At 59.7% G+C, this 22,013-nt stretch overlaps 1 protein-coding gene across 2 annotated transcripts; it reads right to left on the minus strand.

Moving 5' to 3' along the window:
• Positions 1-1,000: 1,000 nt before the first annotated feature.
• Positions 1,001-21,612, minus strand: CIMAP1B (ciliary microtubule associated protein 1B). 2 transcript variants are annotated; one of them, XM_073332182.1, is made up of 7 exons: positions 21,524-21,612; positions 16,760-16,894; positions 16,063-16,266; positions 11,509-11,610; positions 9,167-9,288; positions 8,859-8,999; positions 1,001-4,224 (listed from the first exon to the last, which is right to left on the minus strand). In XM_073332182.1, the coding sequence occupies exons 2-7, from the start codon at positions 16,866-16,868 to the stop codon at positions 4,144-4,146; spliced, it is 759 nt and encodes a 252-aa protein (XP_073188283.1). In that variant the 5' UTR covers positions 16,869-16,894; positions 21,524-21,612; the 3' UTR covers positions 1,001-4,143. The 2 variants fall into 2 exon arrangements, with proteins under 2 accessions (XP_073188283.1, XP_073188291.1); XM_073332190.1 differs by having other exon boundaries at positions 21,536-21,605.
• Between the last annotated feature and the right edge of the window lie 401 nt (positions 21,613-22,013).

The following is a 22,013-nucleotide window of genomic DNA, read 5'->3' on the forward strand; positions in this document are numbered from 1 at the left end:
AGGATGACGCCCACACAGACCCAGTCCTGGATTTCCCCCCAGAAATGGATTTCCTGTACTGCTCAGCCCTCTCCTGGACAATACAAGCTTAACCTGCAGCAAGGGAGATTTAGGTGAGATATTAGGACAAACTTGCTAGCTATAAGGATAGTTGAGTATTGGAACAAGCTTCCAAGGGTCTTGAAAGCTTCCAAGGGTCTGGTAGGGGTCCTACCAGACCCCTCTCCTTTGGTACAATTACACAGGAGAAAAGGTAGCAACTCCAGAGTGATGCCCTGGAGCACAGCGCTGCAGGAATATGATATGGAAATTTTCCATATTAAAGGCAAAGAGAATGTGGTGGCAGATGCAGTGTCCGGGCAGGAGGGTTCCAAGCTGACGCATACGGATTAGCCAGTGGAAGAGTCCACAGAGTCAGGGTAAAGGGTGAGGTGCGACCCGGGACCCTCAGGAGGCACAGAGTTGCTGGCGTTTTACAGGGATACCCTGGGTCAGATGTGTACAGGTTAAGATTACCAAAGGGTGGCATGTGAGGTATATAAATATAAAGGGAAGGGTAACCACCTTTCTGTATACAGAACTATAAAATCCCTCCTGGCCAGAGGCAAAACCCTTTCACCTGTAAAGGGTTAAGAAGCTAGGATAATCTCGCTGGCACCTGACCAAAATGACCAATGAGGAGACAAGTTACTTTCAAAGCTGGGGTGGGGAGGACAGGGGAAGGGACAAAAGGTCTGTCTGTGTGTGTGATGCTTTCGCCAGGAACAGAACAGGAATGGAGTCTTAGAACTTGTTAGTAAGTAATCTAGCTAGAACTGCATTAGATTTCCTTTTGTTTAAATGGCTGGTAAATAAGCTGTGCTGAATGGAATGTATATTCCTGTTTTTGTGTCTTTTTGGTCAGGTGCCAGCGAGGTTATCTTAGCTTCTTAACACTTTACAGGTGAAAGGGTTTTGCCTCTGGCCAGGAGGGATTTTATAGTTCTGTATACAGAAAGGTGGTTATCCTTCCCTTTACATTTATGACATGAGGGCTCTGCCTAGAGCTGGTCATCATAATCGTTGCAAAGCGTACGGACAGATAATGTTTCTGGAATTATGTATCTGTACTGGAAATCATGTGCTTAAGGTCTGGGAGTTAAGGCAGGTTGCACAAAGGGATGAACTTGCTCCTATCAGGCAGGAGGGAAGAGACCTGTCTCTCTTGCTCTCCGGCTGGTCCTGTGTGTATTGGGTATTGTCCGCTTTACAAAGGAGACCTGTCCACAGACGGAGCTGAATGCTGATCAAGAGCATGTGAAATCAACAGCAAAGAGGCACACAGGAAAAAACAACAACCAGCAGGACAGCACCCTGTTTGTGAGTAAAGACCTTGGAGTGTTGGAGCATCCCTGGGGGGGCAGAGGTTCCTCCCCCGCCCCATCCCCTTCACCAAGGAGACAAGCTGACAGCATGGCTTCCCTCATGAAAACGGAGCACAGCTAGGCCTGGCTGCAAAACACTGCAAGGACTCTGGGTGTGTGTTAGTTACATACGTCCAGGTTTTACAATGCGGGTTCTGCTTTTATTTGATATGTAACCATTGGTTTCCAGTATTCCTATTTGCTACCATTTGACTCTCTTTGTTAAATAAACTCTGCTTCTTTTCACTCTAAACATGCCTAAGGGCTGTGTGTGAAGCGGTGTCGTGATGTGAGGTGGAGCTGGTAAGGTGGGCTGGGCTGTTCCTTCGGGAGCAGTGAAACATGCGAGTGTCCAGTGGAGCAGGGCTGGATGCTCCAGGGAGCCCCTCGGAGGGCTCGGGGGTTGAGGTGGGCCTGTTGCTAACATGCAGAGGGACAGCGGAGCCTGCCTAGGCTGAGAAGGTGGGATTTGTGTTGCCCACGGCAGAGGAGGTAGGGAGCTGACGCATGGCCAGGTACAGTCATGGCTTCCCGACATTAGTGTATGTTGTGCTCAGGTTTGGTGTCCGCACTTCAAAAAAGATGTTGAAAAATTGGAGAAGGTTCAGGAAAGAGCCAGGAAAATGATCTGAGCTCTGGACAACCTGGCTTACAGTGAGAGACTAAGAAAACTCATCCGCTTTAGTTTATCCAAGGGTAGGTTAAGAGGGGACTTGACCATGGTCTGCAATTACCCACTGGGGGAAGAGATTTCTGACTGTTGACAGTTCTTTAAGCTGGCAGGCAAAGGAGGAACCTGTAGGCAGACAAATTCAGACTAGAAATAAGATGTCCTGTTTTCACAGTGAGGGTAATTAACCGTTGGGAAATCTGACCTAGGGACGCAGTGGGTCAAACCTGGATGCCTTTCTAAAGGATATGCACTAGCTCAATCGGAAGTTCTGAGCACGATGCAGAAACAATTGCATGTGTTATATAGGAGATCAGGCTGGGTCATCATAATGGTCCCTTCTGGTCTTACTGTCTATGAATCTATGGGAGTGGTGAATTGCCTCCCAGGGAAGGAGTGGGAGTCCGCTGTCACGGAATATTTATAACTTCCCCAGACCGAATAACACTCCAGACAGAGCTGTCTGCTCTCTAACATCTAGGCCAAGATAACCCCCCTGCTCAGTGAGCCAAAGCAGGTTCTCCCTCCCCAGAACCCCCTAGGGTGGTTTGTGCCTCGCCTGGAGCTTGTTTTTGTGTTCAGTTTCCCTACAGAGATGGGGATGTGGTTATTGTAACCACATCTGGGTATAAATATATCCTGTCTGCAAGGAACCGGCTAGAGTGTGTGTGACACAGAGAACGATAGGGAGAGCCCTGCCCTCTAGTGGATCAGAACTGCACAACGGTGTATTGTGAGCCCGGACAGAGGGACAGCTAGGGGGTGATTCTCCTGTCGCGCAAGTGGGTGGGTCCTGTGTATCTGGAGCAGGAGGATCCAATTTCTATCCTGAGTGCCCGCAGCATGAGCACAGACCATGCAGCATATTGCAGTGGGACCCTTCCCCTGACACAAGGAAGACAGAAAAGGGTCAGCAAATGGAAAGAATTGGACAGGGGCTCGTGAACGGGGCTCGGCCGGAGCAGCTCGGGGAACGCTCAGCTCTGGGCCTCTCATCCCAGTGCAGGCCGGGACCCTCTCTGCACAGCTCCGGGGAGAGCTCAGCTTGTGCTCAGCTCCAGGGATCTGGCGCCAGAAAGATGTCAACACAATGGAGGGAACTCAAATAAGAGCAGCTACACTACTGAGTCGTGGGGTGAGGGGGAGGCTGAAAGCACTAACCCTGCCGAGGCTGGCTTAGGGACAGCCAAGAGGCAGCAGGAGAACAGGGAGAGGAATCAGCATGATAAAGGGGTGTGATAAGGAGGAGTGGGCTCAAACTGAGCAAAGGGAATGTAGCCTGAGGGTCTGGGAAGACGCCCTGGCAGAGAGATGGGTGAGGAGAGCGAACTGGCCAGCCAGGGGATGGGTGGGAAGCCCATTGTAGGCTGGACAAAGCCCTGGACAATAGCTCGTAGCTGATGGTGGCAGTGACCTGTGCTCAGAGAGGGTCAATCCCAGGGGCTGATGGGGAAACATTAGGGCACGGAGCAGTCCAAATGAGACCCTTCCCCTTCCTCACCGGTGGGCAAAAAGCGCTGGGCAAGGATCCAGCAATTGTTCGCCACGGGAGAGGGGCATTGGTGGGCTGAGCTGCGTTGCGTGGGAGCCAGTTGCTGCACTAGGTCCCCTAATCTCCCCACTTGGGACTAGCTCTGTCCTCGGCACCGCAGGGAGGAGAGCTCAGGCGCGTGGGCTGCCCCCGGTGTCCGCTACTGTGAATGGATCTCCCCCAGGAGTGAAAGTCAGAACATGAGGGGGGGCCCTTGAGCTACTGGGGCTAGTGCAAATGACCCTGGCCTGGCGGGGGCACTGCAGCCAGCCTGACCTCGCCTCACCCTCTTTCCACACGCCCCCTGGAGCTCAGCACTCACATGATGGCCTGCTCCAGTTCCACTGTCCGACTGAAGGAGCCAGGCCCAAGCTCCCCGGGTCCCCCTGGGCCTGAGGAGCTGGGGGCTGACTCGCCAAAGACGGCTGCACAGAGTGTTAAGTCAGTAAAGATTTTCAAATGCATAATTCTTGTCCAGCCCGTCCCTCTCACTAACGCCCGCGATCAGCCGCTCCCTCGGCTCCTCCGGCCGCGCTCGCTTAATCCACCACGTCCACGATGAGGGGCGCCAGGTAGTCGGAGTGGCGGATCCCAAAGGTCTGGCCACGCTGCTGGACGTACTGCAGGGGGAGGGGGCAGAACACCGCAGGGTCAGTGCGTGAGACCTCAGCTCCTCCCCCCAGCACCCGCTGGTACCCTGCGGAGAGCCTGGCTTCCACGTTAGAAACACACACACGCCCCCTCCCCTCCCCCGTCAGATCTCAGGGCATCCCCCCCCCGCCCACGACTACAATCCTGCTTGAGACCTTAGCTCCCCCACTGCGTGCGCACCCCCCCCCTCCATCACCCACCCACACACACGGCATCACCCCCCCTCGCACGCACACGGCATCACCCCCCCCTCGCACGCACACGGCATCACCCCCCCTCGCACGCACACGGCATCACCCCCCCCTCGCACGCACACGGCATCACCCCCCCTCGCACGCACACGGCATCACCCCCCCCTCGCACGCACACGGCATCACCCCCCCCTCGCACGCACACGGCATCACCCCCCCTCGCACGCACATGGCATCACCCCCCCTCGCACGCACACGGCATCACCCCCCCTCGCACGCACACGGCATCACCCCCCCACTTGCACACCCACGGCATCACCCCCCCTCGTACGCACACGGCATCACCCCCCCCTCGCACGCACACGGCATCACCCCCCCTCGCACGCACACGGCATCACCCCCCCTCGCACGCACACGGCATCACCCCCCCTCGCACGCACACGGCATCACCCCCCCCTCGCACGCACACGGCATCACCCCCCCCTCGCACGCACACGGCATCACCCCCCCTCGCACGCACACGGCATCACCCCCCCTCGCACGCACACGGCATCACCCCCCCCTCGCACGCACACGGCATCACCCCCCACTCGCACACCCACGGCATCACCCCCCCTCGCACGCACACGGCATCACCCCCCCCTCGCACGCACACGGCATCACCCCCCCCTCGCACGCACACGGCATCACCCCCCCTCGCACGCACACGGCATCACCCCCCCCTCGCACGCACACGGCATCACCCCCCCTCGCACGCACACGGCATCACCCCCCCACTTGCACGCACACGGCATCACCCCCCCCTCGCACGCACATGGCATCACCCCCCCCTCGCACGCACACGGCATCACCCCCCCACTTGCACACCCACGGCATCACCCCCCCCTCGCACGCACACGGCATCACCCCCCCTCGCACGCACACGGCATCACCCCCCCTCGCACGCACACGGCATCACCCCCCACTTGCACACCCACGGCATCACCCCCCCTCGTACGCACACGGCATCACCCCCCCCTCGCACGCACACGGCATCACCCCCCCTCGCACGCACACGGCATCACCCCCCCCTCGCACGCACACGGCATCACCCCCCCTCGCACGCACACGGCATCACCCCCCCCTCGCACGCACACGGCATCACCCCCCCACTTGCACGCACACGGCATCACCCCCCCACTTGCACACCCACGGCATCACCCCCCCTCGTACGCACACGGCATCACCCCCCCCTCGCACGCACACGGCATCACCCCCCCTCGCACGCACACGGCATCACCCCCCCACTTGCACACCCACGGCATCACCCCCCCTCGCACACCCACGGCATCACCCCCCTCGCACGCACACGGCATCACCCCCCCACTTGCACACCCACGGCATCACCCCCCCTCGCACGCACACGGCATCACCCCCCCTCGCACGCACACGGCATCACCCCCCCACTTGCACACCCACGGCATCACCCCCCCCTCGCACGCACACGGCATCACCCCCCCTCGCACGCACACGGCATCACCCCCCCTCGCACGCACACGGCATCACCCCCCACTTGCACACCCACGGCATCACCCCCCCTCGTACGCACACGGCATCACCCCCCCCTCGCACGCACACGGCATCACCCCCCCTCGCACGCACACGGCATCACCCCCCCCTCGCACGCACACGGCATCACCCCCCCTCGCACGCACACGGCATCACCCCCCCCTCGCACGCACACGGCATCACCCCCCCACTTGCACGCACACGGCATCACCCCCCCACTTGCACACCCACGGCATCACCCCCCCTCGTACGCACACGGCATCACCCCCCCCTCGCACGCACACGGCATCACCCCCCCTCGCACGCACACGGCATCACCCCCCCACTTGCACACCCACGGCATCACCCCCCCTCGCACACCCACGGCATCACCCCCCTCGCACGCACACGGCATCACCCCCCCACTTGCACACCCACGGCATCACCCCCCCTCGCACGCACACGGCATCACCCCCCCTCGCACGCACACGGCATCACCCCCCCACTTGCACACCCACGGCATCACCCCCCTCGCACGCACACGGCATCACCCCCCCACTTGCACACCCACGGCATCACCCCCCCTCGCACGCACACGGCATCACCCCCCCACTCGCACGCACACGGCATCACCCCCCCACTTGCACACCCACGGCATCACCCCCCTCGCACGCACACGGCATCACCCCCCCTCGCACGCACACGGCATCACCCCCCCACTTGCACACCCACGGCATCACCCCCCCTCGTACGCACACGGCATCACCCCCCCCTCGCACGCACACGGCATCACCCCCCCTCGCACGCACACGGCATCACCCCCCCTCGCACGCACACGGCATCACCCCCCCTCGCACGCACACGGCATCACCCCCCCCTCGCACGCACACGGCATCACCCCCCCTCGCACGCACACGGCATCACCCCCCCCTCGCACGCACACGGCATCACCCCCCCTCGCACGCACACGGCATCACCCCCCCTCGCACGCACACGGCATCACCCCCCCACTCGCACACCCACGGCATCACCCCCCCTCGCACGCACACGGCATCACCCCCCCCTCGCACGCACACGGCATCACCCCCCCCTCGCACGCACACGGCATCACCCCCCCTCGCACGCACACGGCATCACCCCCCCCTCGCACGCACACGGCATCACCCCCCCTCGCACGCACACGGCATCACCCCCCCACTTGCACGCACACGGCATCACCCCCCCCTCGCACGCACATGGCATCACCCCCCCCTCGCACGCACACGGCATCACCCCCCCACTTGCACACCCACGGCATCACCCCCCCCTCGCACGCACACGGCATCACCCCCCCTCGCACGCACACGGCATCACCCCCCCTCGCACGCACACGGCATCACCCCCCACTTGCACACCCACGGCATCACCCCCCCTCGTACGCACACGGCATCACCCCCCCCTCGCACGCACACGGCATCACCCCCCCTCGCACGCACACGGCATCACCCCCCCCTCGCACGCACACGGCATCACCCCCCCTCGCACGCACACGGCATCACCCCCCCCTCGCACGCACACGGCATCACCCCCCCACTTGCACGCACACGGCATCACCCCCCCACTTGCACACCCACGGCATCACCCCCCCTCGTACGCACACGGCATCACCCCCCCCTCGCACGCACACGGCATCACCCCCCCTCGCACGCACACGGCATCACCCCCCCACTTGCACACCCACGGCATCACCCCCCCTCGCACACCCACGGCATCACCCCCCTCGCACGCACACGGCATCACCCCCCCACTTGCACACCCACGGCATCACCCCCCCTCGCACGCACACGGCATCACCCCCCCTCGCACGCACACGGCATCACCCCCCCACTTGCACACCCACGGCATCACCCCCCCCTCGCATGCACACGGCATCACCCCCCCTCGCACGCACACGGCATCACCCCCCCTCGCACGCACACGGCATCACCCCCCACTTGCACACCCACGGCATCACCCCCCCTCGTACGCACACGGCATCACCCCCCCCTCGCACGCACACGGCATCACCCCCCCTCGCACGCACACGGCATCACCCCCCCCTCGCACGCACACGGCATCACCCCCCCCTCGCACGCACACGGCATCACCCCCCCACTTGCACGCACACGGCATCACCCCCCCACTTGCACACCCACGGCATCACCCCCCCTCGTACGCACACGGCATCACCCCCCCCTCGCACGCACACGGCATCACCCCCCCTCGCACGCACACGGCATCACCCCCCCACTTGCACACCCACGGCATCACCCCCCCTCGCACACCCACGGCATCACCCCCCTCGCACGCACACGGCATCACCCCCCCACTTGCACACCCACGGCATCACCCCCCCTCGCACGCACACGGCATCACCCCCCCTCGCACGCACACGGCATCACCCCCCCACTTGCACACCCACGGCATCACCCCCCTCGCACGCACACGGCATCACCCCCCCACTTGCACACCCACGGCATCACCCCCCCTCGCACGCACACGGCATCACCCCCCCACTCGCACGCACACGGCATCACCCCCCCACTTGCACACCCACGGCATCACCCCCCTCGCACGCACACGGCATCACCCCCCACTCGCACGCACACGGCATCACCCCCCCACTCGCACACCCACGGCATCACCCCCCCTCGCACGCACACGGCATCACCCCCCCCTCGCACGCACACGGCATCACCCCCCCACCCGCACACCCACGGCATCACCCCCCACTCTCACAGTGCATCACCCACACACACACTGCATCACCCCCCCACTTGCACACACACTGCACCCCCCCACGTCCCATCCACAACAGCTCTTGTGAGCCCATGTGTGTGTGTGTGTGTCCCAAGCCCCCGCCTCACCTTCTCCGGGCTGTGTGCCCCGGGCCCTGGTTTCTGCGTGTTGTCCCCAGGAAGCATGTTGCGGGCGAGAATGCTGTACTGAGGGGCCCGGGTCTTGTACACGCTGGGCTCCACCACCCGGTAGTTACAGGGCCCTGGCGTCTGCACACAAGGAGAGGGGAGCTCAGTCGCCAACAGGCCCCCCCAGGGGCGCCCCCAGCCCCCCAAAGCAGGCCGAGCCGCAACCCAGCCGGCAGCCTGAACCCCCATTCCCCACGGCCAGGCGCGTCCCCCATCTCCCCCTCCCCAGCGCCGCTGCTGCCTCTCACCTTGCTCAGGTCCTCACAGAAGGTGCCGATCAAGCTGCGCCCCAGGAGGGAATAGTTGGGGGCAGAGCTCTTGCTGACGACCTTGGGCCCGATCATTGGGGGGAGCCCGTAGGCGGCAGGCCCTGGGATGGAGGGAAGAGCGGGTCAGCAGGGGTCAGATCTGCCATTCAAACACCACTGTGGACAAATCAGAAATCTGACAGGGCAGCTCTGGGGGAGGGGGCGGGGGGCAGGAGTGAGGTGAGGCTGGGGAGGGGCAGGGCTCAGGGGGGCGAGGGCAGAAGGGAATGGGGAGGGGTGGGGAGGGCAGGAGTGAGGCGAGGCTGGGGAAGGGCAGGGCTCAGGGGGGCGAGGGCAGAAGGGAATGGGGAGGGGTGGAGAGGGCAGGAGTGAGGTGAGGCTGGGGAAGGGCAGGGCTCAGGGGGGCGAGGGCAGAAGGGAATGGGGAGGGGTGGGGAGGGCAGGAGTGAGGTGAGGCTGGGGAAGGGCAGGGCTCAGGGGGGCGAGGGCAGGAGTGAGTTGAGGCTGGGGAAGGGCAGGGCTCAGGGGGGCGAGGGCAGAAGGGAATGGGGAGGGGTGGAGAGGGCAGGAGTGAGGTGAGGCTGGGGAAGGGCAGGGCTCAGGGGGGCGAGGGCAGAAGGGAATGGGGAGGGGTGGGGAGGGCAGGAGTGAGTTGAGGCTGGGGAAGGGCAGGGCTCAGGGGGGCGAGGGCAGGAGTGAGTTGAGGCTGGGGAAGGGCAGGGCTCAGGGGGGCGAGGGCAGAAGGGAACGGGGGGGTGGAGAGGGCAGGAGTGAGGTGAGGCTGGGGAAGGGCAGGGCTCGGGGGGGCGAGGGCAGAAGGGAATGGGGAGGGGTGGGGAGGGCAGGAGTGAGTTGAGGCTGGGGAAGGGCAGGGCTCAGGGGGGCGAGGGCAGGAGTGAGTTGAGGCTGGGGAAGGGCAGGGCTCAGGGGGGCGAGGGCAGAAGGGAACGGGGGGGTGGAGAGGGCAGGAGTGAGGTGAGGCTGGGGAAGGGCAGGGCTCGGGGGGGCGAGGGCAGAAGGGAATGGGGAGGGGTGGGGAGGGCAGGAATGAGGTGAGGCTGGGGAGGGCTCAGGGGAGGGCAGTGGCAGCTGTGAGGCTGTGGCATCCCTCCCCTCCCACCCTGGGTGAGGCCAGCCTTGCTCTCTCCCATTGGCTGCCCTGCCATGACGGAGGGGCGCGCGGGCCAAATCTCAGCCAGTGGCTGCGACTCGGTGCAAGGGGTGGCCGCACCATTGGGCTCGTTTCCCCCGGTTGCCGGGGCCCCCCCGAGATGGGGACCCTGGACTCGATCAGCTGCGGGCACCAAAACCTGTGGGTCTAAGGAGCCAGCAAGACTGCCTGCTGCTCCTGGAGGGGCAGGAACAGTCTCTCCCCACGAATTGGCATGACCCCCCGCTCCGAGAGCCCCATCTACCTGGGCCTTAGTCATCTGAAAAGCCCCCTCACAAGCCTCCTGGGCCAGCCCGTCTCTGCTCTCCTAGCCGGCCGAGCTTTGCGCTGGCATCGAGGGCGGGCACCCAGAGCAACGGTGTCCCCAGGGGAGAGCTGGGCCCTGTGCATGGCTCTGGGAACAGGGTGACTCCCCCCTTTCCAGTTACGTCAGCGGGGAAACTCCCAACTGACCCCTGCCATCTCTCGGGTCCTAAATCCCCGCCTGGCGCTCCATTGCCAAGGGCTTGGATTCTGGCACAGTCAGCCGAGCGTACGGGGCCCAGGCATGACGTTCCAGGTTGGGGAAGCTGCAATTAGCTGGTTGTTTTATGATTGCACTGCCCCACTCCCCCGTGAGCAACTGGGGGAGTGCAGGGCCGTGGGGAATGATCATTATCCCCCAGCTTGTGCCGGTCACACCCTCTGAACCAGGCCCCTCTCCCAGAAGTGTGCTGGGGAGAAGCTGAGCAGTCGGGGGGCGAGGGATGATCACAAACAGATCCGGGACCAATCCTGCAACAGGCTTGGCAGAATTGTCTCCTCCAGCGGCTCTGGCCTCTCTGCAGCATTCAGCAGTTGCAAGAATCCAGGGTCCACTTGCACCCCGAACCGGTGGGTTGATCCCCTCTCTGACAGTCTCTTGCCACCCTGCCCCGTAGCACCCGCTTTGGATAAGAGGCTGGGAAAGCCGTGAACTGGCTCTAGGGTCCCTGGGCATGGAGACAGGCATGTGCTGGAGTCAGGGCTTCCGGGAAGGGGAAGGGGAGAATCCAGACAAAGGTCTGAGCCAACGGGCACTGATTTGCACCTTGGAACCTCGAGGCCAGCCATGCAGTGGGGCAGGGGGAGCAGGAGCTGGGTCGGAGCTTAGCCCCGTGGGCTCTCCTACCTGGAGTCTGGTCATTCGCAAACTCCTTCGTGCGCGAAGCAAGCGAGTAGATGGGCGCGGAGCGATAGGCCCATTTCCCTGCCTTCTCTGGAGAATATCGACCTGAAACAAAGAGGGAGGATAATATCGGATCATAGATGGGAGGGGCTCACCCCATACCCCACTGATTGGCAGGCTCACAGATAGCCCGCGCTCCTGTCCTACGCCCTACAGCACCCCCTGCTGGAAGAAGCTGGGGCTAGAGTCGCTGGGAGCTCCCCCCACAGCCAGCACCCTGCCCCGCTCCCCACAATGTCCCCTGCTGGGAGAGGGCGGGACTAGAGTAACTAAGAACTCCCCCCATATCTAGTGCTCCTGCCCTGCACTCTACACACAAGTCTGCAAATATCAGAAGGGTGTGAAGCCTGCGACAGAGCGGGATTAGCAAGCAGGCTACACAAGGAGGAGGGGAATTAGGAGGAATGGCATAGAATTAACAAGAAGGGAATTTAGGCTGACTCTCAGGATCAGTCCTTGGCAGCGATATCTATGGGGCTGGGGAATCATCTCTCCAGGGTAACATAAGAACATAATGGTCATCAGATCAATCCAATGGTCCATCTAGCCCAGTGTCCTGTCTTCTGACAGTGGCTGGAGCCAGGCTCTTCAGAGGGAATGAACTGAACCGGGCAATTTTTCGAGTGATCCATCCCCTGTTGTCTAGTCCCAGCTTCTCGCAGTCAGAGGCTTAGGGACACCCAGAACGTGGAGTTACATCCCTGACCATCTTGGCTAAAAGTCATTGATGGACCAGTCCTCCGGGAACTTATCTAATTCTTTTTTGAACCAAGTTATAGTCTTGGCCTTCACAACATCCCCTGGCAACAAGTTCCACAGGTTGACTGTATGTTGTGTGAAGAAATACTTCCCTTTGTTTGTTTTAAACCTGCTGCCTATTAACTTCATTGGGTGACCCCTGGTTTGTGTGTTATGTGATGGGGTAAATAACACAACACTTCCTTGTTCACTTTCCCCTCACCACTCATGATTTTATAGACCTCTGTCATATCCCCCCTTAGTCGTCTCTTTTCCAAGCTGAAGAGTCCCAGCCTTCTTGATCTCTCCTTTCATGGAAGCTGTTCCAGACCCCTAATCATTTTTATTGCCCTTTTCTGTACTTTCCCCAATTCTAATATATCTTTTTTAGGGCTGTCGATTAATCGCAGTTAACTCACGCAATTAACTCAAAAAATTAACTGCAATTAAAAAATTAATCATGATTAATCACACTGTCAAACACTAGAATACCAATGAAATTTATTAAATATTTTTGGATGTTTTTCTACATTTTCAAATATATTGATTTCTATTACAACACAGAATACAAAGTGTACAATGCTCACTTTATATTAGTTTTTATTAGAAATATCTGCACTGTAAAAATGATCAACAAAAGAAAGTAATTTTCAATTCACCTCCTACAAATACTGTAAGACAATATTGTGAAAGTGTAACTTACAAATTTAGATTTTGTTTCTTTGTTACATAACTGCACTCAAAAACAAAACAATGTAAAACTTTAGAGCCTACAAATCCACTCAGTCCTACTTCTTGTTCAGCCAATCGCTAAGACAAACAAGTTTGTTTACATTTACAGGAGATAATGCTGTCCGCTTCTTATTTACAATGTCACCTGAAAGTGAGAACATACATTCGCATGGCACTTTTGCAAGGTATTTACATGCCAGATATGCTAAACATTCATATGCCCCTTCATGTGTCAGCCACCATTCCAAAGGATATGCTTCCATGCAGATGATGTTGGTTAAAAAAACAATGCATTAATTAAATTTGTGACAGAACTCTTTGGGGGAGAATTGTATGTCCTCTGCTCTATTTTACCCGCATTCTGCCATATATTTCATGTTATAGCAATCTCGGATGATGACCCAGCACATGCTGTTTGATTAACGAACACTGTCCCTGCAGATCTGACAAAACACAAAGAAGGTACCACTATGAGATTTCTAAAAATAGTGACAGCACTTGACTTAAGGTTTAAGAATCTGAAGTGCCTTCCAAAATCGGAGAGGGACGAGGTGTGGAGCATTCTTTCAGAAGTCTTAAAAGAGCAACATTTCGATGTAGAAACTACAGAACCTGAACCACCAAAAAAGAAAATCAACTTTCTGCTGGTGGCATCCTACTCTGATGATGAAAATGAACATGCATCGGTCCTCTCTGCTTTAGATAGTTATCGAGCAGAACCCAAGTCATCAGCATGGACACATGTCCCCTGGAAAGGTGGTTGAAGCATGAAGGGACGTATGAATCTTTAGTGCACCTGGCACGTAAATATCTTGCGACGCCGGCTACAACAGTGCCATGAGAACACCTGTTCTCACTTTCAGGTGACATTGTAAACAAGAAGCAGGCAGCATTATCTCCTGCAAATGTAAACAAACTTGTTTGTCTAAGCCCTGGTCTACACTAGGACTTTAGGTCGAATTTAGCAGCGTTAAATCGATGTAAACCTGCACCCGTCCACACGATGAAGCCCTTTTTTCAACTTAAAGGGCTCTTAAAATCGATTTCTTTATTCCACCCCTGACAAGTGGATTAGCGCTTAAATAGGCCTTGCCGGGTCGAATTTGGGGTACTGTGGACACAATTCGACGGTATTGGCCTCCGGGAGCTATCCCAGAGTGCTCCATTGTGACCGCTCTGGACAGCACTCTCAAGTCAGATGCACTGGCCAGGTAGACAGGAAAAGAACCGCGAACTTTTGAATCTCATTTCCGGGGACTGCGGGAACTGTGGGATAGCTACCCACAGTGCAACACTCTGGAAGTCGACGCTTGCCTCGGTACTGTGGAAGCACTCCGCCGAGTTAATGCATTTAATGAACTTAGAGCATTTTCTGTGGGGACACGCACACTCGAATATATAAAAACGATTTCTAAAAAACCGACTTCTATAAATTCGACCTAATTTCGTAGTGTAGACATACCCTTAGTGATTGGCTGAAGTAGGACTAATTGGACTTGTAGGCTCTAAAGTTTTACATGGTTTTATTTTTGAATGCAGTTATTTTTTGTATATAATTCTACATTTGTAAGATCAACTTTCATGATAAAGAGATTGCACGACAGTAGTGGTATGAGGTAAACTGAAAAATACTATTTCTTTTGTTTTTTACAGTGCAAATATTTGTAATAAAAATAAATCTAAAGTGAGCACTGTACACTTTGTATTCTGTGTTGTAATTGAAATCAGTGTATTTGAAAATGTAGAAAACATCCAAAACTATTTAAATAAATGGTATTCTATTACTGTTTAACAGTGCGATTAATCACTCATTAATCGCGATTAATTTTTTTTAATCACACGATTAATCATGATTAATTTTTTAATCATGCAATTAACTGCAATTAATTTTTTTTAATGGCTTGACAGCCCTAATCTTTTTTTTTAAGATGATGTGACCAGAACTGTACACAGTATTCAAGGCGCGAGCGTACCATGGATTTATATAGTGGCACTATGATATTTTCTGTCTTTTCTGTCCCTTTCCTAACCGTTCCTTACATTATTAGCTTTTCTGACTGCTGCTGCATATTGAACCGATGTTTTCAGAGAACTCTCCACAATGACTCCAAGACCTCTCTCTTGAATGGTAACAGCTAATTTAGACCCCCTCATTTTGCAAGTATAGTTGGGATTATGTTTTCCCCATGTGCATTACTTTGCATTTATCAACATGGAAATTTCACCTGCCATTGTGTTGCACAATTTTGAGAGATTTTTTGTAGCTCTGTGCTGTCAGCTTTGGACTTAACTATCTTGAGTAATTTTGTATCATCTGCAAATTTTGCCACCTCACTGTTCACCCCTTTTCCAGATCATCTTTGAATATGCTGAGCAGCACAGGTCCTAGTACAGATTCTTGGGGAACCCAGCTATTTACCTCTCTCAAACATTAAAACTGACCATTTATCCCTACCCTTTGTTTCCTGTCTTTTAACCAGTTACAGATCCATGAGAGAACCTTCCCTTTTATCTGTCGCTGCTTACTTTGCTTAACAGACTTTGGTGTGTGACCTTTTCAAAGGCTTTCTGAAAGTCCAAGTACACTATAGCCACTGGATTACTCTTATCCATGCGTCTGTAGGCCCCCTCAAAGAACTCTAATAGATGGGAGAGGCATGATTTCCCTTTACTAAAGCTGTGTTGACTCTTCCCCACCAAATCGTGTTCATCTGTGTGTCTGATCATTCTGTTCTTTATCATCCTTTCAACCAATCTGGCTGCACCTGAAGTCAGGTTTACCAGCCTGTAATTGCCAGCATCGCCCATGGAGCCTTTTAAAAAATAAATAAATAAATACAAAATCGGCTTTACAGGGAGCTCTATCACTCGGGACAAACACACCTGGATTGTCCAGAGCCCTGGAGCATGGACTGGAAGGAGCAACCCTTTTCCATCACAGGCATTAAATCACACACACTACACACAAATTAAGCCGCACCCACATAGCTTGGCTGTACAGAGCGAGTGAGAAGGGGACAGACTCACCTGGCCCAGGGGTCAGGAAGGGCATCAGATCCCTGGGACGGCCATAGATGGAGTAGGCAGGGTTACCATCTTTGCCCTTCATGGTCATCTTGGCTGGCACCATGTACTTGGGCCCCGGGGAGCACTCATCCTGCAGATAGGGGTGGCGGATGCCGAAGCTGTATGCAGGGTCTCGGTAGCGGGAGGGGTCGTGAAGGGGGTAACCTGCAACAGGAAGGAGAGGTAGAGCCAGGGCGCAGAGGGCATGGGCCAGATAGTGAGAGCCCCCAAGAAAAGCCCTGAAGGGAGCGTGGGGCATGGCAGAGCTCTCTCCACACAGGCCACTGGGGCAGGCATGGACCCCAGTCCAGACCTGAGAGGGCAAGGGGAGGAGAGAGCTCCCTCAGCACAGGCCTTGTTGTGTAGGAAGAGCAGTGAGTGGGGGAGAAATAAGAGATCCCTTGGTGCAAGGGGGCATGGTGAGGGGCGCCCTTGGGGTGAACACAGGATGGATGAGCAGCCCCATTCGGCTGCGGGTGGAGAGCGCCCCCAAAGCAGAGCATTGGACATGTGCACGGAGCTGCCAGCTGGCCCGTGTGTTCCTCTCTCCATGATGCTGGCGGAGAGCCCCGGGCCACCCCTCCTCATGGACCCTGGGGGGGATGGGAGCTCCCCTTCCCGCTGGCCTGGCCGGCTCTTCGCTGACGCTTTCTCTCACCTACGTTTGTGGGGAGCCCATACTTGGGCCCGGGACTGCTGTAGAGAGCAGCGATGGGCCCTCTGGGCCGGTGGGGTCTCCATGTTCCCACCCAGACGTCGGCAGACATGCTGGATCCCCGGTGCTTTCCCACAGCTGGTGAGGAGACAGAAAGCCCCGGTTAGGGAGAGGGCTGGGCAGCAGCAACAGCCCTTTGCCCCCACAGGTGGGAATGGGGCCCCCACGCCTACTTGATGCCCATCCCCCTGCAACACACAGGCTGGCCTGTCACACTCCAGTAGGGGACAGCAGCACATCTAAAACCACAGCAGCATGTCTACTGGTTAGAGCAGGGGACTGGGAGTGAGGCAACCTGGGATCTCCTCCCAGCTTTTCCAGCCTCTCTGCATGACCTTGGGCAGATTGCTTTACCTCCGTGTGCCTCGATACAGTGGGGATGGCCACACGACAGCCCTGTCTTTGGGCGGCTGTTCGAGATGCCCGGATGAAGGGTTCCGTGCGCCAGGATCATTATTTCTCCTCAGTCAGCAGAGAGAGCTGCTCTGGGAATGGCCCCGTCACGCGTCAGCCGGGGGAAGGCAGTCCCCCAGAGAACCCAGCACGCCGCCGCAGGAGTCCTGTGACCCGGGCCCCGACCCCAGGGGCGAGGGCAGAGGTGGCGGGCGGACCTGGGCTCTCCCTAAGGTGACACAGCCATCCTTGCCCCGCACCCGCGCTCTGCCCTAGCCGGAATTCCCCTCTGGGGATGAAGCTTTCTCTGCTGGGTCTCGGGCCCGGGAGAGGACTCGGTGGGGACGTTGCCGCTGCCCCGGCGTCGCTGGGTCTGCAGAAGCAGTCGCGCGGCTGCAGGAGAGATGGCCTGGCGGACTGCAGCACGGCAAGGAAGGATCCTACTTTCCCTCTGCTTTTTTAGCCCCCCTTCGCGGCTCTCTGGAGCGCTCCTGCCGCTCCCAGCGGTGCATTAGAGGCCGCCCCCCAGGGAGGCCTGCCCTGGCACACAGAGGGAGAGGCGCTGGTGCATTGAGACGCCACGCTGGGCTCCCTGCTGCACCCGCTCCGCACCTGACGCGCGCAGCCAAAGGTCACACCGGCTACCGGGGGGGAAGGTCTCCGGGGATGAATTGCACAAGGAGACAAAAAGAACAGGAGGACTTGTGGCACCTTAGAGACTAACCAATTTATTTGAGCATGAGCTTTCGTGAGCTACAGCTCACTTCATCGGATGCATGCCGTGGAAACTGCAGCAGGCTTTATATATACACAGAGAATATGAAACAATACCTCCTCCCACCCCACTGTCCTGCTGGTAATAGCTTATCTAAAGTGATCATCAGGTTGGGCCATTTCCAGCACAAATCCAGGTTTTCTCACCCTCCAGCCCCCCACACAAATTCACTCTCCTGCTGGTGATAGCCCATCCAAAGTGACAACTCTTTACACACGAAAGCTCATGCTCAAATAAACACATTGTGTAAAGAGTTGTCACTTTGGATGGGCTATCACCAGCAGGAGAGTGAATTTGTGTGGGGGGGTGGAGGGTGAGAAAACCTGGATTTGTGCTGGAAATGGCCCAACCTGATGATCACTTTAGATAAGCTATTACCAGCAGGACAGTGGGGTGGGAGGAGGTATTGTTTCATATTCTCTGTGTGTATATAAAGTCTGCTGCAGTTTCCACGGCATGCATCCGATGAAGTGAGCTGTAGCTCACGAAAGCTCATGCTCAAATAAATTGGTTAGTCTCTAAGGTGCCACAAGTACTCCTTTTCTTTTTGCGAATACAGACTAACACGGCTGTTACTCTGAAACAAGGAGACAAGACCAGCAAGGCCAAGGAGCTCTTCCTGCCCCGAGGGCCGGGATTTCCTGAGGCAAAGAACCTCATAAGGTTTGCCCCAGGGAGATCCTGCACGCTCTCGCTTTCTCTTTTATCCAGTTACCACGGCATCAGGGACAACAAACAGAGGCTGCCCGAAAGCGGTGGGTGGAGCCAGCTGAAATTTCGCCAAGGGAAGAAACGGGGGCAGGGTCAGCCACAGCTCAAAGGGGAAAGTTCATTTCCAGGGGGACTAGAGACCAATGTCTGGGAGCTCCAGGGCTCGGACTCCGACAGAGGCACGAGGGAGTCCCATCCCCAGAGCAGGCAGAGAACCCACCGTTTTTCAGAGGAACAGCTGCTGCTGACCACACACCATGGCCTCTGCAGCTCTGCCAGATCTCAAGTGCTGGGCAAGCTGCTGCTGTTGATGCAGAGTTTCAGGAGAGGGTGGGGAGGAAAGGGCGTGGAGCAGAAGAACAGGCCTGGGCATCAGGACTCCCAGGTTCTCTCTCTGGTTGTGCCTCTGACTACCGGTCTCTGTGCCTCAGTTTCCCAATAGGTAAAATCATGATATTGATCCCATATAATGTGTTTATATCGGTAAAGCACTCTGAGATCTTTGGCTGGGAGATACTAGAGAGGGCAAAGGATCACTATGATAAATTGGTAAAGCTGGAAATACAGAGGCAGTGACCATGAAGGGACGACCCCCAGCAGGAAAGTTAGAGGGGCTAGGATCAGCACTTCAGTCAGAGAGATTTGCTCAGTACACACTGTATGGAGAGGAAGCTCAGAAAGAGCAGCTGCTCCCGCTAGTCCCAGGAGTCAGGGATGTGTGTGTGTGTGAGGGGAGCTGGGGGTCCTGGGAGATCTGGGGGGCCTGGCCAGGGAGCTGGGGGCCCTGAGGGATCTGGGTTGCAGGCAGGAATCTGGGGGATCTGAGGCTGCAGGCATGGAGCTGGGGGCCCCAGGGATGTGGAGGTCTGGGCAGGAAGATGGAGGCCCCTAGGGATGTGGGATGCAGGCAGGGAGCTGGGGGCCCCAGGGGATCAGGGGGGTTGGGCAGGGAGCTGGTTGCCCCAGGGGGATCGGGGGGGCAGGCAGGAGTCTGGGGGCTCCAGGGGGATCGGGGGGTACAGGCAGGGGTCTTGGGGCTCCAGGGGAATCCAGAGGTGCATGCAGGGAGCTGGGGCCCCCAGAGTGATCGGGGGGGTGCGGGCAGGGAGCTGGGGCCCCCAGGGCGATCGGGGGGGTGCGGGCAGGGAATTGGGGACTCCAGGGCGATCGGAGGGGTGCGGGCAGGGAGCTGGAGCCCCAGGGGGATCGGGGGGTGCGGGCAGGGAGCTGGGGCCCCCAGGGCGATTGGGGGGGTGCGGGCAGGGAGCTGGGGTCCCAGGGGGATCGGGGGGTGCGGGCAGGGAGCTGGGGCTCCAGGGCGATTGGGGGGGTGCGGGCAGGGAGCTGGGGCCCCCAGGGCGATTGGGGGGGTGCGGGCAGGAAGCTGCGGCCCCCAGGGGGATCGGGGGGAGGGTGCGGGCAGGGAGCTGCGGCCCCCAGGGGGATCGGGGGGAGGGTGCGGGCAGGGAGCTGCGGCCCCCAGGGGGATCGGGGGGAGGGTGCGGGCAGGGAGCTGGGGCCCCCAGGGGGATCGGGGGGAGGGTGCGGGCAGGGAGCTGGGGCCCCCAGGGGGATCGGGGGGAGGGTGCGGGCAGGGAGCTGCGGCCCCCAGGGGGATCGGGGGGAGGGTGCGGGCAGGGAGCTGCGGCACCCAGGGGGATCGGGGGGGAGGGTGCGGGCAGGGAGCTGGGGGCTCCAGGCGGATCGGGGGGGGTGCGGGCAGGGAGCTGCGGCCCCCAGGGGGATCTGGGGGGGGTGCGGGCAGGGAGCTGCGGCCCCCAGGGGGATCTGGGGGGGGTGCGGGCAGGGAGCTGCGGCCCCCAGGGGGATCGGGGGAGGTGCGGGCAGGGAGCTGCGGCCCCCAGGGGGATCGGGGGGAGGGTGCGGGCAGGGAGCTGCGGCCCCCAGGGGGATCGGGGGGAGGGTGCGGGCAGGGAGCTGGGGGCTCCAGGGGGATCGGGGGGGGTGCGGGCAGGGAACTGGGGGCTCCAGGCGGATCGGGGGGGGGGGTGCGGGCAGGGAGCTGGGGCCCCCAGGGGGATCGGGGGGGGTGCGGGCAGGGAGCTGCGGCCCCCAGGGGTATCGGGGGGTTGCGGGCAGGGAGCTGGGGGCTCCAGGCGGATCAGGGGGGGTGCGGGCAGGGAGCTGGGGGCTCCAGGCGGATCGGGGGGGTGCGGGCAGGGAGCTGCGGCCCCCAGGGCGATCGGGGGGAGGGTGCGGGCAGGGAGCTGGGGGCTCCAGGGGGATTGGGGGGAGGGTGCGGGCAGGGAGCTGGGGGCTCCAGGGGGATCGGGGGGGGGGGTGCGGGCAGGGAGCTGCGGCCCCCAGGGGGATCGGGGGGGGGGTGCGGGCAGGGAGCTGCGGCCCCCAGGGGGATCGGGGGGAGGGTGCGGGCAGGGAGCTGGGGGCTCCAGGGGGATCGGGGGGAGGGTGCGGGCAGGGAGCTGGGGGCTCCAGGGGGATCGGGGGGGGTGCGGGCAGGGAGCTGGGGGCTCCAGGCGGATCGGGGGGGTGCGGGCAGGGAGCTGGGGGCTCCAGGCGGATCGGGGGGGTGCAGGCAGGGAGCTGGGGGCTCCAGGCGGATCGGGGGGGTGCGGGCAGGGAGCTGGGGGCTCCAGGCGGATCGGGGGGGTGCAGGCAGGGAGCTGGGGCCACAGGGGGATCGGGGGGGTGCAGGCAGGGGGATGGGGCCCCCAGGGCGATCGGGGGGGTGCAGGCAGGGGGATGGGGCCCCAGGCGGATCGGGGGGGTGCGGGCAGGAGTGTCCCCGGGAACCCGGGCGCGGGGGGGATGGAACCCACCCGCGTCAGCTGACACAGAACACTGACCTGGGTGCGGACCCGAGAGAAGCCTGCGGCGGGGCGCTGCGGACCCGAGGGAAGCCTGCGGAGGCGGCGGCCGCAGCACTGAGCCGGGCGGCGGCGGCGGGGCTGGGATTACCCCCCCCCCCCATTGTTTACAGCGTCTCCCGGCAACCAGCCCGGTCCGCACCGCCCCCCGCCCGCTGCCTCCCGGCAACGGGGCCGGGCAGAGGACCCCCCCCCACCGCCCGCCCCCCCAAGGATGCCCCCCGGGCAGCCCCCACGCCCTCGGGCTCTCGTTCTCTGCTTCCCGCCCCGCTTAGCGCGCCCATCACCCTGGTATCGGCCACCAAGCCAGGTCCCTTCCCCCTGGGGTCCCCCCCCCCCGCCCCAGTGCCCAGCTCGGCACGGATCCGGCCCCTGGGCCGGCTGGGGTGGGAGCCCCGAGGAAAGGGCTCCGGGGGCTAAGCACAAGGCATTTCTGGGTGGTCTCAGAGTGCGGCCGCCAGTTCTTGCT

This window comes from Lepidochelys kempii, chromosome 1 (genome assembly GCF_965140265.1).
Source record: "Lepidochelys kempii isolate rLepKem1 chromosome 1, rLepKem1.hap2, whole genome shotgun sequence".
Taxonomy (NCBI): Eukaryota; Metazoa; Chordata; order Testudines; family Cheloniidae; genus Lepidochelys; species Lepidochelys kempii.